This window comes from Mobula hypostoma, chromosome 8, assembly GCF_963921235.1.
Source record: "Mobula hypostoma chromosome 8, sMobHyp1.1, whole genome shotgun sequence".
Lineage (NCBI taxonomy): Eukaryota > Metazoa > Chordata > Chondrichthyes > Myliobatiformes > Myliobatidae > Mobula > Mobula hypostoma.
In genome coordinates, this window is record NC_086104.1 from 114,339,068 (window position 1) to 114,352,653 (window position 13,586).

A 13,586-nucleotide genomic window follows, 5' to 3' on the forward strand; every position below is an offset into this window, starting at 1 on the left:
TTTTTTTCCTTCAGGAAGGGGAGTGTGAGGGGATCCAGGAGTGCCCCTATTAATTGATTGAAGAGAGACCAAGAGAGATATTTATCATTGATGGTTTGTTTGGAAAGGAGAGAAAGACAGAGTTATTTACCACCGATATGTTGCTTTTTGAAAAGAGAGAGAGAGAGAGATGAAGATTGACAGTTGGACTGTCACTTTAAGGCATTGGAAGTAACTTTGGATTTTTACTGAATTTGGACTTGGAGATAGCACTGAGCAGCTCGAAAGTTGCTATGGTGACCGAAGGCCGTGGACACTCGATGTTAAGATTTTCAGCAGATTGTTGATGTTACTTTCAAGGACTTGTTGACTGCCTGTGCGCTTCTTTGCAGACAAAGGAAGGAGGGACTCTTTGAGTGACAGGTGATTCTCAGCCTGGTGAAATAAATGGGAGGTTAGATGATACAGACTTCAGGACACATGATCTGGACACTGAATGAGCATTGTTGTGCCCGCAGAGAAAGTGGGTTTTGGAGGATCGATCAGGCGGATTGATCCAAATTGCTATTCCAGTTTGAGGAGAAGGGGTTGACTGGTGGGGAGTTGTCTATGTGTCCACCCTCGCCTGGGTGATAGTTCCACCACAGAAGAATGGTCCCCCTGGTTAAAGTCACAGTCGGTGACTTGTAAAGGATTTCGGAGGACGATGAGCATCAGCTCACCTGTAGACTCAACTCACTCTCTCTCTCTCTCTCTCCGTCACTACTCAACTAAATACCATGAACTGAACTGAACTGAACTAAACTTTACTCAACATCGTAAGACTGTATCTTTTTACCCCTAGACTTAAGGAAGCTTGGTTATCATACATACATTTCCACACTTACTAATTTATGTACTTTGATATTTAATCAATGCTAACCTGTTTGATTTATCTACATTTATATTACTGTATTGCGTAGTTACTAATAAATATTAGTAGTTTCTAGCAATACGAGACTCCAAAGTGTTTTCCATCTCAGCTGGTTCCTTATTCCCGTCATGGGATATGTGACACTACTAAAGGAACAAAATTAGCTTTATAAAGATCCTTATATTTTTTAGTAATTATAATTTCTAAATATCTAAAAGAGTCTGAAACTTTAAAAGGAGTATTATCATATATAGAGACAGAATCATTTAAAGGAAACAATTCACTTTTACTAAAATTTATTTTATATCATGAAAAACCTCCAAAGTCATTAAATAATTTTAGCAAGGCAGGAATGGATTTGTCAGGGTTAGGTATATAAACCAATAAATCATCAGCATAAAGAGAGACCTTATGCATGGTCTCATTCACAAAGATCCCATGGATATTTTTAGCCTCACGAAGAGCAATAGCAAGGGGTTCTAATATTAAATTAAATAACAAAGGACTTAATGGACATCCTTGCCTTGTCCCCCGTGAAAGCTGAAAAAAAGGAGACCTACGATTGTTAGTGACAACAGTAGCAATAGGGGCTTTATATATCATTTTAATCCAATTATTAAAATTAACACCAAAGCCAAATTTCTCTTAAACATTGAATAAATATTTCCATTCGACTCGGTGGAACGTTTTTCAGCATCCAAAGATACAACACATCGTGGAATTTTAGAAGAGAATGAATATATAATGTTAAGTAGTCTCCGAACATTTGAAAAGGAATAGCCACCCTTTATAAAGCCTGTTTGATCTTTACAAATAATTTTACCCAAAAAACTCTCCAACCGATGGGCCATTAACTTTGACAAAATCTTAGCGTCATCATTCAGTAATGAAATAGGTCTATATGAAGCACAGTCAGTAGGATCTTTATCTTTTTTAAGAATTAAAGAAATAGAGGCCTCACAAAAAATATAGGGTAAGTCACCTTTCACAAAAGAATCCTTAAACATTTCCAACATATATGGAGAGAGCAACTTTCCAAATTTTTTATAAAATTCTACAGGATAGCCATCAAGTCCTGGGGACTTACCAGATTGCATTGAAAAAATAGCTTTATGAATTTTAGCTTCAGTAATTTGAGCATCGGGAGTTTTTTGATCCTCAGCCGAGATTTTAGGAAAAGCAATCTTTCGTAAAAAAGCATTCATTTTAGAGGAATCTAAAGGACATTGAGATTTATATAGCTCAGCATAAAAATCTTGAAAAATCTTATCAATTTCTTCATATTCATTAGCTAAGGTACCATCTTTCCTACAAATTTTCATGATTTGCCTTTTGGTTGCAGCCATTTTTAATTGAGATGCAAGCAGTTTATTATTTTTATCTTCAGACATATAAAATTGGCTCTTTAACTTAATCAAATAACCTTCAATGGGATGAGTTAATAACAGGTTATATTGTGATTGAAGTTCCACCCTTTTTTTTAAATAAATCAGTTTTGGGGAAAATTGCATAAATATTATCTAAATCTTTAATTTTGATATTCTAATTCTGTCTAATCTAATCTAATTCTGCTTTAGTTTGTTTTTTAAGTTTAACTGAATAAGAAATAATCTGACCACGTAAAAATGCTTTAAATGTATCCCATATGACTAATTTAGACATACTCCCTATATCATTCAAAAGAAAAAATTCTTTTATCTGGGTTTCATGAAACTGACAAAGTCAGAGTTTTGCAATAATGTCTGAGACATGCGCCAAGGTGGACGGGCAAGAATGACATCATCAAATTCAAAAGACAAACTCAGAGGCGCATGATCAGATGTAGCAATAGCGTCATATTCGCAAGTTTTAACACTAGGCAAAAAGCAGGGATCGATTATAATGTAATCGATCCTCGAATATTTTTTATAAACATGTGAGAAGAAAGAATATTCTTTATTATCGGGATGAAGATACCTCCACAAATCAATCAACACAAAATCAATCAAAAAGGAATTAATAAATGACGTGGATCGATTTGGAAGTTGCTGATTGGTTGAGCTCTTATCAATCATAGGATTTAAACAGCAATTAAAATCCCCACCCATTATGAGCATATATTCATTTAAGTCAGGCAGTAAAGCAAATACCTTTTCTAAAAAAAGGATCACCTAAGTTTAGGACCATACAAATTAACCAAAACAACTTTTCTGTTACAGATTGTTCCTTTAACAATTACAAATCTACCATTAGAATCTGATTCAATATCCTCTTGAATAAATATATTAGGTTTAATGAAAATAGGCACGCCTTTTGTTTTACTCTGAGAAGCAGAGTGGAATTGCAAACCATTCCACCATCTGAAAAATCTATTTTGATCTCCCGCCCTGATATGTGTCTCTTGAGCAAAAATTATATCAGGTTGGAATCGGTTAATAATTTTAAAAGTCTTCTTTCGTTTAATAGGATGATTCCAACCACGTACATTCCAACTTATTTTATTAATCCATTTGAACAGCATACTATAATTTCATTCTACTTTATACATGCACAGAGCACATACCAATACAGGATGATCAAAGATGGTGGTTATGAAGAATACAACCAAACAAAAAACATTAATGCTATGGAACCACCCAATGGGAAAAAACTCCTAACTCTAAACTCACCCACCTACACCCAGAAACCCGTAAGAGGCAAGCAATCTACGATAGAATTCAAAGCTGCTGACTGCTGTGTCTGTGTTTTCTTTCCCTCCCCCCAGTTAGTAAAAAAGTAGAGTGACCAGTTAGTAAAAAAGTAGAATTCCCTAAAAAAGATTTAAATTCAATTATAAAATGTTATAATAAAACAGAAAAAAATATATAAAAGCCCTATTAGTAGGAAAAAACTACCAATTAGCTACCAAGTATTAAATTAAAGGAACAAATCGCCTTATCTTCTTCCCTCAGTCATAGAATGTCCAGAGATCATTTGAACAGAGATACCTAAACCATAAATCTTTCTAAAGGAAAAGCCATAATATGCAATAAAGAACAACACTCAGTCTTGTTTAATTAGTCTCTCGATGAAATATACAAGTCACCTTCATAAATCTTCTTTCCAAAATGCGAATAATATACAAATAGCCAAACAGCTTTTCAGATGGATCATTCAACAGCGGCGTCGGTGACAGCTGCAGGTAAAGCCTGAACAAAATCCAGTGTAGCTTTTGGATCAAAAAAAGTACGAGGAGGAGAATTAGCAGGGAAAATTTTAATTCTTGTTGGGTACCTCAGAGATGGGAAAATATTTTTATCATATGCTTGTTTCATTACCAGGGCAAATTTTGATCTTTGTTCCATTACCTCTCTTAGATAATCTTCGTAGAAGCGGAGCTGTTTTCTTGCCTGTCGCATTATTTGATCTTTAATTTTAAAGTGATGAAACTAAACCAGAACAGATCTTGGTTTACTAGAATCCTTCGATTTCGAGATAAATGCCCTGTGTGCCCTTTCTATAGCAGGCGGCTTTGATAGAATGGTAGGAAATAAAGTGTGGAAAAGCTTACCAAAGTAAGCCGTTAGATCTCCATCTTCAGCTCCTTCCTGCAGCCCAGTAATTCTTATATTCCTTCGTTGAGACCTAGTTTCCAGGTCTATAATCTTATTTTGATATCTTTCCAAATGAGTTGTAGCTTCAGACAACTTTTGCATAGTTATCTTCAATTCCTCTTCGTGTGAAATAACTTGAGTTTCCAGGTCTTTAAGTTTTCCCAGAAATGACTTCATTTCATTACTATTCTTTTCCAGTTGGTCTTTAATCAGTTGATCCAGTTGGATCCGTTCTGATCCTTAGTTGAATTCAGTGTCCGAACAATATCTTCAGCCCATGATGGCATTTCATCAGATCTTTACTTTTGCACCTTTCCTTTCCCATTACCTTTATCACTAGGTTCAGGTAAATTCTTCCCACTTCTTGTAGACATAGACATATTGATCCCCCTCAAGAATCAACAAGCAAAAATTTCAAATTCAAAGCTTAAACTAGGGGGAAAGAAAGAAAACTAAGAGCAGCAGAAAAATACTGCTACTCCATTGGCAGACAGGGGCGGTCCCCACAACTTATTTATCTTAATGAGCACAGTCATAAAACAGGTTTCAGATAACTCAGAATCTTATGGGAAGCTAAGTTAAGATGTTTCCATTAAGTTTGCAATGGGAACTTTTGAGTAAAATTGAAAAGTACACTTCTTTTAACGTCAGCGCATTGTATGCACTGAGAAAACAACTTTTTTATCTTGAAGGGGACAGGCATGAAACAGGTTTCAAACAACTCAGAATCATATGGGATGTTAAGTTACCATGGTTGTACCTGGTTTGAAGTCAGTGCTTTTGAGTAAAATTGAAATGTATGCTTCTTTTAATGTCAAAGCATTAAATGGACTGTGAAACCAACTTTTTTTTAACTTAAAGAGCACAGGCATAAAGCAGGTTTCAAACAACTCAGAATGATATGGGAAGTTAAGTTCAGAGGTTTCAATTAAGTTTGCAGTCAGTACTTTCGTGAAAAATTGAAATGTATACTTCTTTTCATGTCAAAGCATTGTATGCATTGTGTACCAACTTCTTTATCTTAAAGAGTTAAGGCATAAAACAGGTTGCAAACAACTCAGAATCATATGGGAAGCTAAGTTATGAGGTTTCCATCAGTTTTGCAGTCAGTACTTTTGAGTAAAATTAATATGTATACTTCTCTTATTGTCAAAGCTTTGTATGCACTGAGAAAACAACTTCTTTATATTAAAGAACAGAGGCATAAAACAGGTTGCAAACAACCTCAGAATCAAATGAGCAGTTCAGTTAACACGTTTCCATTACGCTTGCAGTCACTACTTTTGATTAAAATTGAAATGTATATTTCTTTTCATGTGAAGGCATTGTATGCACTGAGAAAACAACTTTTTTTATCTTGATGAGCACAGGCACAAAACAGTTTTAAAATAACTCAGAATAATTTGGGAAGTTAAGTTAAGATGTTTCCATCAGGTTTGCAGTCAGTACTGTTGAGAAAAATTGAAATGTATACTTCTTTTAATAGAGCATAGAACAGAGAATAGTACAGCACAGTACAGCCCCTTTGGCCCAACATGTTGTGCCGACCCTCAAACCCTGCATCCCATATAAGGCCCCAACTTAAATTCCTCCATTTACCTGTCTAGTAGTCTCTTAAACTTCACTAGTGTATCTAGTATACTTCTCAATGAAGTACTTCTTTTAACGTCAAAGCATTCTATGCATTGAGAAAACAACTGTTTTAGCTTAATGAGCAAAGGCATAAAACAGGTTTAAAACAACTCAGAATCATTTGGGAAGTTAAGTTAAGATGTTTCCATCAGGTATGCAGTCAGTACTTTTGTATAAAATTGGAATGTATACTTCTCTCAATGTCAATGCAATGAATGCACTGAGAAAACAACTTTTTTGCCTTGAAGCTCACAGGCATGAGACAGCTTTCAAACAACTCAGAATCATATGGGAAGTTATGTTAACATGTTTCCATTAAGTTTGCACTAAGTACATTTGAGTAAAATTGAATATAACTTATTTAATAATATGCAGTGAGAAAACAACTTTTTTTATCTTATTGAGCACAGGCATGAAACAGGTTTCAAACAACTCAGAATCATATTGGAAATTAAGTTACGATGTTTCCATCAGGTTTCCAGTCAGTACTTTGAATAAAATTGAAATGTATACTTCTTTTAACGTCAATGCAATGAATGCACTGAGAAAACAACTTCTTTCTTTTGAGCTCACAGGCATGAAACTGGTTTCAAACAACTCAGAATCATATGGGAAGTGAAGTTAACATTTTCCATTAAGTTTGCGCTACATACGTTTGAGTAAAATTGAATGTAACTTATTTAATTGTATGCACTGAGAAAACAACTTTTTTAATCTTATTGACCACAGGCATGAAACAGGTGTCAAACAACTCAGAATCAATGGGAATTAAGTTAAGATGTTTCCATCAGGTTTGCAGTCAGTACTTTTGAGTAAAATTGAAATGTATACTTCTCTTAATGTCAAAGCATTGTATGCATTGAGAAAACAACTTTTATATCTTGAAGAGCACAGGCATGAAACAGGTGTCAAACAACTCAGAATCATATGAGAAGTTAAGTTAGGAGGTTTCCATTAAGTTTGTAGTCAGTACTTTTGAGTAAAATTAAACTGTATACTTCTTTTAAAGTCAATGCATTGTATACACTGAGAAAACAGCTTTTTTACCGTAATGAGCACAGGCATAAAACAAGTTTCAAACAACTCAGGATCATTTGAGAAATTAAGTTAAGATGTTTCCATCAGTTTTGTAGTTGGTACTTTTCAACAAAATTGAAATGTATACCTCTCTTAATGTCAATATAATGAATGCAGTAAGAAAACACTTTTTTTTATCTTGAAGCTCACAGGCATGAAACTGGTTTCAAACAACTCAGGATCATATGGGAAGTTAAGTTAAGATATTTCCATCAGGTTTGCAGTCAGTACTTTTGAGTAAAAATGAAATGAATACTTCTTTTAATGTCAATGCATTGTATGCACTCAGAAAAAGCTTTTTTATCTTAATGTGAACAGGCATAAAACAGGTTTCAAACAACTAAGAATCATATGGGAAGTTAAGGTAAGATGTTTCCATCAGGTTTGCACTAAGAACTTTTGAGTAAAATTGATATGTATACATCCTTAAATGTCTGCGCATTGTATGCACTAAGAAAATAACTTTTTTTTATCTTAAAGCTCACAGGTATGAAACAGGTTTCAAACAACTCAGAATCATATGTGAACTTAAGTTAAGATATTTCCATCAGGGTTGCAGCCTGTACGTTTGAGTAAAATTGAAATGTATACTTCTTTTAATGTCAAAGCATTGAGAAAACAACTTTTATATCTTAATGAGAATAGGCATAAAACAGTTTAAAAAACTCAGAATCATTTGGGAAGTTAAGTTAAGATGTTTCCATCAGGTTTGCAGTCAGTACTTTTGAATAAAATTGAAATGTATACCTCTTTTAATGTCAAAGCTTTCCATGCACTGAGAAAACAACTTTTTATCTTAATGAACACAGGCATAAAACAGGTTTCAAACAACTCAGAATCATATGAGAAGTTACATTAAGATGTCTCCATGAGGTTTGCAGTCAGTACTTTTGAGTAAAATTGAAATGTATACTTCTTTTAATGTAATGTATGCACTGAGAAAACAACTTTTTTATCCTGAAGAGCTCAGTGATAAAACAGGTCTCAAACAACTCAGAATCATATGGGAAGTTAAGTTAATATGTTTTTATCAGGTTTGCTGTCAGTACTTCTGAATTAAATTGAAATGCATACATCTCTTAACGTCAATGCTTTGTATGCTCTGATAAAACAGTTTTTTTATCTTGAAGCTCACAGGTATGAAAGTGGTTTCGAACAATTCAGAATCATATGGGAAGTTAAGTTAGGATCTTTCCATCAGGTTTGCAGTCAGCACTTTTGAGTAAAATTGAAATCTATACTTTTAATGTCAAAGCATTGCATACATTGAGATAAAAACTTTTTTTTAGCTTACTGAGCACAGGCATAAAACAGCTTTAAAACAACTCAGAATCATTTGGGAAGTTAAGTTAAGATGCTTCCATCAGGTTTGCAGACAGTACTTTTGAGTATAATTGAAATGTATACTTCTTTTGAAGTCAATGCATTGCATGCACTCAGAAACCAGCTTTTTTTTTTTACCTTAATGACCACAGGCAGAAAGCAGGTTTCAATCAACTCAGAATCATATGGGAAGTTAAGTTAACATGTTTCTATCAGGTTCGCAGTCAGTACTTTTGAGAAAAATTGAAATGCATACTTCTTTTAATGTGAATGCATTGTATGCACTGCAAAAGCAACTTTATAACCTTGAAGCTCACAGGCATCAAACAGGTTTCAAACAGCTCAAAATCATATGGAAACTTAAGTTAAGAGGTTTCCCTTAACTTTTTTCTCTTAAATAGGACAGGCATAAAACAGGTTGCAAATGGCTCAGAGTCATATGGGAAGTTAAGTTAAGAGGTTTCCATTAAGTGTGTAGTAAGGACTTTTGAGTAAAATTGAAATGTCTACTTATTTTAATGTCAAAGCATTGTATGCACTGTGAAATCAACTTTTTTATCTTATTGCACACAGGCATAATTCAGTTTTAAAACAACCCAGAACCATTTGGGAAGTTAAGTTAATATATTTCCATCAGGTTTGCAGTCAGAACTTTTGAATAGAATTCAAATTTATACTTCTCTTAATGTCAATGCATTATATGCAATGAGAAAATAACTTTTTTTATCTTGAAGCTCACAGGCATGAAACAGCTTTCAAACAACTCAGAATCATATGGGATGTTAAGCTAACATGCTTCCATTAAGTTTGCACAAAGAACGTTTGAGTAAAATTGAATTTAGCTTCTTTAATTGTATGCACAGAGAAAACAACTTTTTTTTACCTTATTCAGCACAGGCATGAAAGAGTTTTCAGACAACTCAGGATCATATGGGAAGTTAAGTTAAGAGATTTCCATTAAGTTTGGCTTAAGTACGTTTGAGTAAAATTGAAATGTATACTTCTTTTAATGTCAATGCATTGTATGCACTGAGAAAAAAACTTTTTATCTTAATGAGCACAGGCATAAAACAGGTTTCAAACAATTCCGAAGCAAATGGGAAGTTAAGTTAACATGTTTCCATCGGGTGTGCAGTCAGTATTTTTGAGTAAAATTGCAATTTATACTTCTTTTAATGTGAATACATTGCATGCACTGAGAAAACAGCTTTTTTATCTTAATGAGCACAGGCATAAATCTGTTTTACAACAACTCAGAATCATTTAGGAAGTTAGGTTAAGATGTTTCAATCAGGTTTGCAGTCAGTCCGTTTGAATAAAATTGAAATGCATAAATCTCTTAATGTCATTGCTTTGTATGCACTGAAAAAACAGTTTTTTTTAAGCTTGAAGCTCACAAGTATGAAAGTGGTTTCAAACAATTCAGAATCATATGGGAATTTAAGTTAACATGTTAACATCAGGTTTGTAGTCAGTACTTTTGAGTAAAGTTGAAATATATACTTCTTTTAAAGTCAAAGCATTGCGTATACTGAAAAAACAAATTTTTTGTCTTGAAGCTCAGAGGCATGAAACAGGCTTCAAACAACTCAGAATCATATGGGAAGTTAACTTAAGATGTTTCCATCAGGTTTGCAGTCAGTACTTTTGAGTAAAATTGAAATCTATACTTCTTTTAATGTCAAAGCGTTGCATACATTGAGAAAAAAAAACTTTTTTGGCTTACTGAGCACAGGCATAACACAGCTTTAAAACAACTCAGAATCATAGGGGCAGTTAAGCTAACATGTTTCAATCAGGATTGCAGTCAATACTTTTGAGTAAAATTGAAATATAGTATTCTTTTATGTCAAAGCACTTTATGCACTGAGAAAGGAACTTCTTTATATTGAAGAGCTCAGTGATTAAACAGGTCTCAAACAACTCAGAATCATGTGAGAAGTTAAGTTATCATGTTTCCATCAGGTTTCCAGTCGGTACATTTGACTAAAGTTGAAATGTATACCTCTTTTAATGTCAATGCACTGTATGCACGGAGAAAACAACTTTTTTATCTTGAAGAACTCAGTGATAAGATAGGTCTGAAACAACTCAAAATCATCTGCGACATTAAGTTAATATGTTTCCATTAGGTTTTCAGTGAGTACTTTTGAGTAAAATTTAAATCAATACTTCTTTTAATTTGAAAGCACTCTATGCACTGAGAAATCAACTTTTGTTTTATCTTGAAGAGCTCAACGATAAAACAGGTCTCAAACAACTCAGAATCATACAGCAAGTTTAATTAACATGTTTCCATCAGATTTGCAGTCAGTACTGTTGAGTAAAATTGAAATGTATACTTCTTTTGCGTCAATGCACTGTATGCACTGAGAAAACAACTTTTTTATATTCAAGACCTCAGTGATAAAACAGATCTCAAACACCTCAGAATCAATGAGAAGTTAGTTTAACTTGTTTCCATCAGGTATGCAGTCAGTACTTTTGAGTAAAGTTGAAATGTATACTTACTTTATGACAATCCACTGTATGCACTGAGAAAACAACTTTTTCATATTGAAGAGTCAGTGATAAAACAGGCCTCAAGAAACTCAGAATCATAAGGGATGTTAAGTTAACATGTTTCCATTAGGTTTTCAGTCAGTACTTCTGAGTAAAATTGGAATGTATACTTCTTTTAATGTCAATGCACTGTATGCACTGCGAAAACAACCTTTTTTATCTTGAAGAGTTCAGTGATAAAACAGGTCTCAAACAACTCAGAATCATGTGACAAGTTAAGGTAGGATGTTTCCACCAGGTTTGCAGTCATTACTTTTGAGTAAAATTGAAATTTATACTTCTTTTAATGTCAATGTACTCTATGGACTGAGTAAACTACCGATTTTATCTTGAAGAGCTCGGTGATGAAAACAGGTCTCAAACAACTCAGAATCATATGGGAAGTTAAGATGTTTCAATCAGGTTTTCAGTGGGTACTTTTGAGTAAAATTGAAATGTATTCTTCTTTTAATGTCAATGTACTCTATGGACTGAGAAAACTACTGATTTTATCTTGAAGAGCTCGGTGATGGAACATGTCTCAAACAACTCAGAATCATATGGGAAGTTAAGATGTTTCGATCAGGTTTTCAGTGGGTACTTTTGAGTAAAATTGAAATGTATTCTTCTTTTAATGGTAAGGTACTCTATGGACTGAGAAATCAACTTTTTTTTTATCTTGAAGAGCTCAGTGATAAAACAGGTCTCAAACAACTCAGAATCATACAGGAATTTAGTTAACATGTTTCCATCAGGTTTGCAGTCAGTACTGTTGAGTAAAATTGAAATGTATACCTTTTTTACGTCAATGCACTGTATGCACTGAGAAAACAACTTTTTTATATTCAAGACCTCAGTGATTAAACAGATCTCAAACACCTCAGAATCAATGAGAAGTTAGGTTAACTTGTTCCCATCAGGTATGCAGTCAGTACTTTTGAGTAAAGTTGAAATGTATACTTACTTTATGACAATCCACTGAATGCACTGAGAAAACAACTTTTTCATATTGAAGAGCTCAGTGATAAAACAGACCTCAAGAAACTCAGAATCATGAGGGATGTTAAGTTAACATGTTTCCATTAGGTTTTCAGTCAGTACTTCTGAGTAAAATTGGAACGTATACTTCTTTTAATGTCAATGCACTGTATGCACTGCGAAAACAACCTTTTTTATCTTGAAGAGTTCAGTGATAAAACAGGTCTCAAACAACTCAGAATCATGTGACAAGTTAAGGTAGGATGTTTCCACCAGGTTTGCAGTCATTACTTTTGAGTAAAATTGAAATTTATACTTCTTTTAATGTCAATGTACTCTATGGACTGAGTAAACTACCGATTTTATCTTGAAGAGCTCGGTGATGAAAACAGGTCTCAAACAACTCAGAATCATATGGGAAGTTAAGATGTTTCAATCAGGTTTTCAGTGGGTACTTTTGAGTAAAATTGAAATGTATTCTTCTTTTAATGTCAATGTACTCTATGGACTGAGAAAACTACTGATTTTATCTTGAAGAGCTCGGTGATGGAACATGTCTCAAACAACTCAGAATCATATGGGAAGTTAAGATGTTTCGATCAGGTTTTCAGTGGGTACTTTTGAGTAAAATTGAAATGTATTCTTCTTTTAATGGTAAGGTACTCTATGGACTGAGAAATCAACTTTTTTTTTATCTTGAAGAGCTCAGTGATAAAACAGGTCTCAAACAACTCAGAATCATACAGGAATTTAGTTAACATGTTTCCATCAGGTTTGCAGTCAGTACTGTTGAGTAAAATTGAAATGTATACCTTTTTTACGTCAATGCACTGTATGCACTGAGAAAACAACTTTTTTATATTCAAGACCTCAGTGATTAAACAGATCTCAAACACCTCAGAATCAATGAGAAGTTAGGTTAACTTGTTCCCATCAGGTATGCAGTCAGTACTTTTGAGTAAAGTTGAAATGTATACTTACTTTATGACAATCCACTGAATGCACTGAGAAAACAACTTTTTCATATTGAAGAGATCAGTGATAAAACAGACCTCAAGAAACTCAGAATCATTAGGGATGTTAAGTTAACATGTTTCCATTAGGTTTTCAGTCAGTACTTCTGAGTAAAATTGGAACGTATACTTCTTTTAATGTCAATGAACTGTATGCACTGCGAAAACAACCTTTTTTATCTTGAAGAGTTCAGTGATAAAACAGGTCTCAAACAACCCAGAATCATATGGGCAGTTAAGTTAAGATGTTTCCATCAGGTTTGCAGTCATCACTTTTGAGTAAAATTGAAATGCATACATCTTTCAATGTGAAAGCACTCTATGCACTGAGAAAACTACGATTTTATCTTGAAGAGCTCGGTGATAAAACAGGTCTCAAACAACTCAGAATCATATGGGAAGTTAAGATGTTTCAATCAGGTTTTCAGTGGGTACTTTTGAGTAAAATTGAAATGTATTCTTCTTTTAATGTCAATGTACTCTATGGACTGAGAAAACTACTGATTTTATCTTGAAGAGCTCGGTGATGAAACAGGTCTGAAACAACTCAGAATCATA

The 13,586-nt window shown here is 33.8% G+C and overlaps 1 protein-coding gene across 1 annotated transcript in view; it reads left to right on the forward strand.

The window, feature by feature from the left end:
• Positions 1-963, forward strand: part of LOC134350860 (deubiquitinase DESI2) — a 170,354-nt gene extending 169,391 nt beyond the window's left edge. The window contains exon 6 of the mRNA XM_063056634.1: positions 19-963. Within this exon, the coding sequence (XP_062912704.1) occupies positions 19-53 (35 nt within the window). The 3' untranslated portion in view covers positions 54-963. The remainder of the gene's footprint in view (positions 1-18) is intronic.
• The last annotated feature ends 12,623 nt before the right edge of the window (positions 964-13,586 follow it).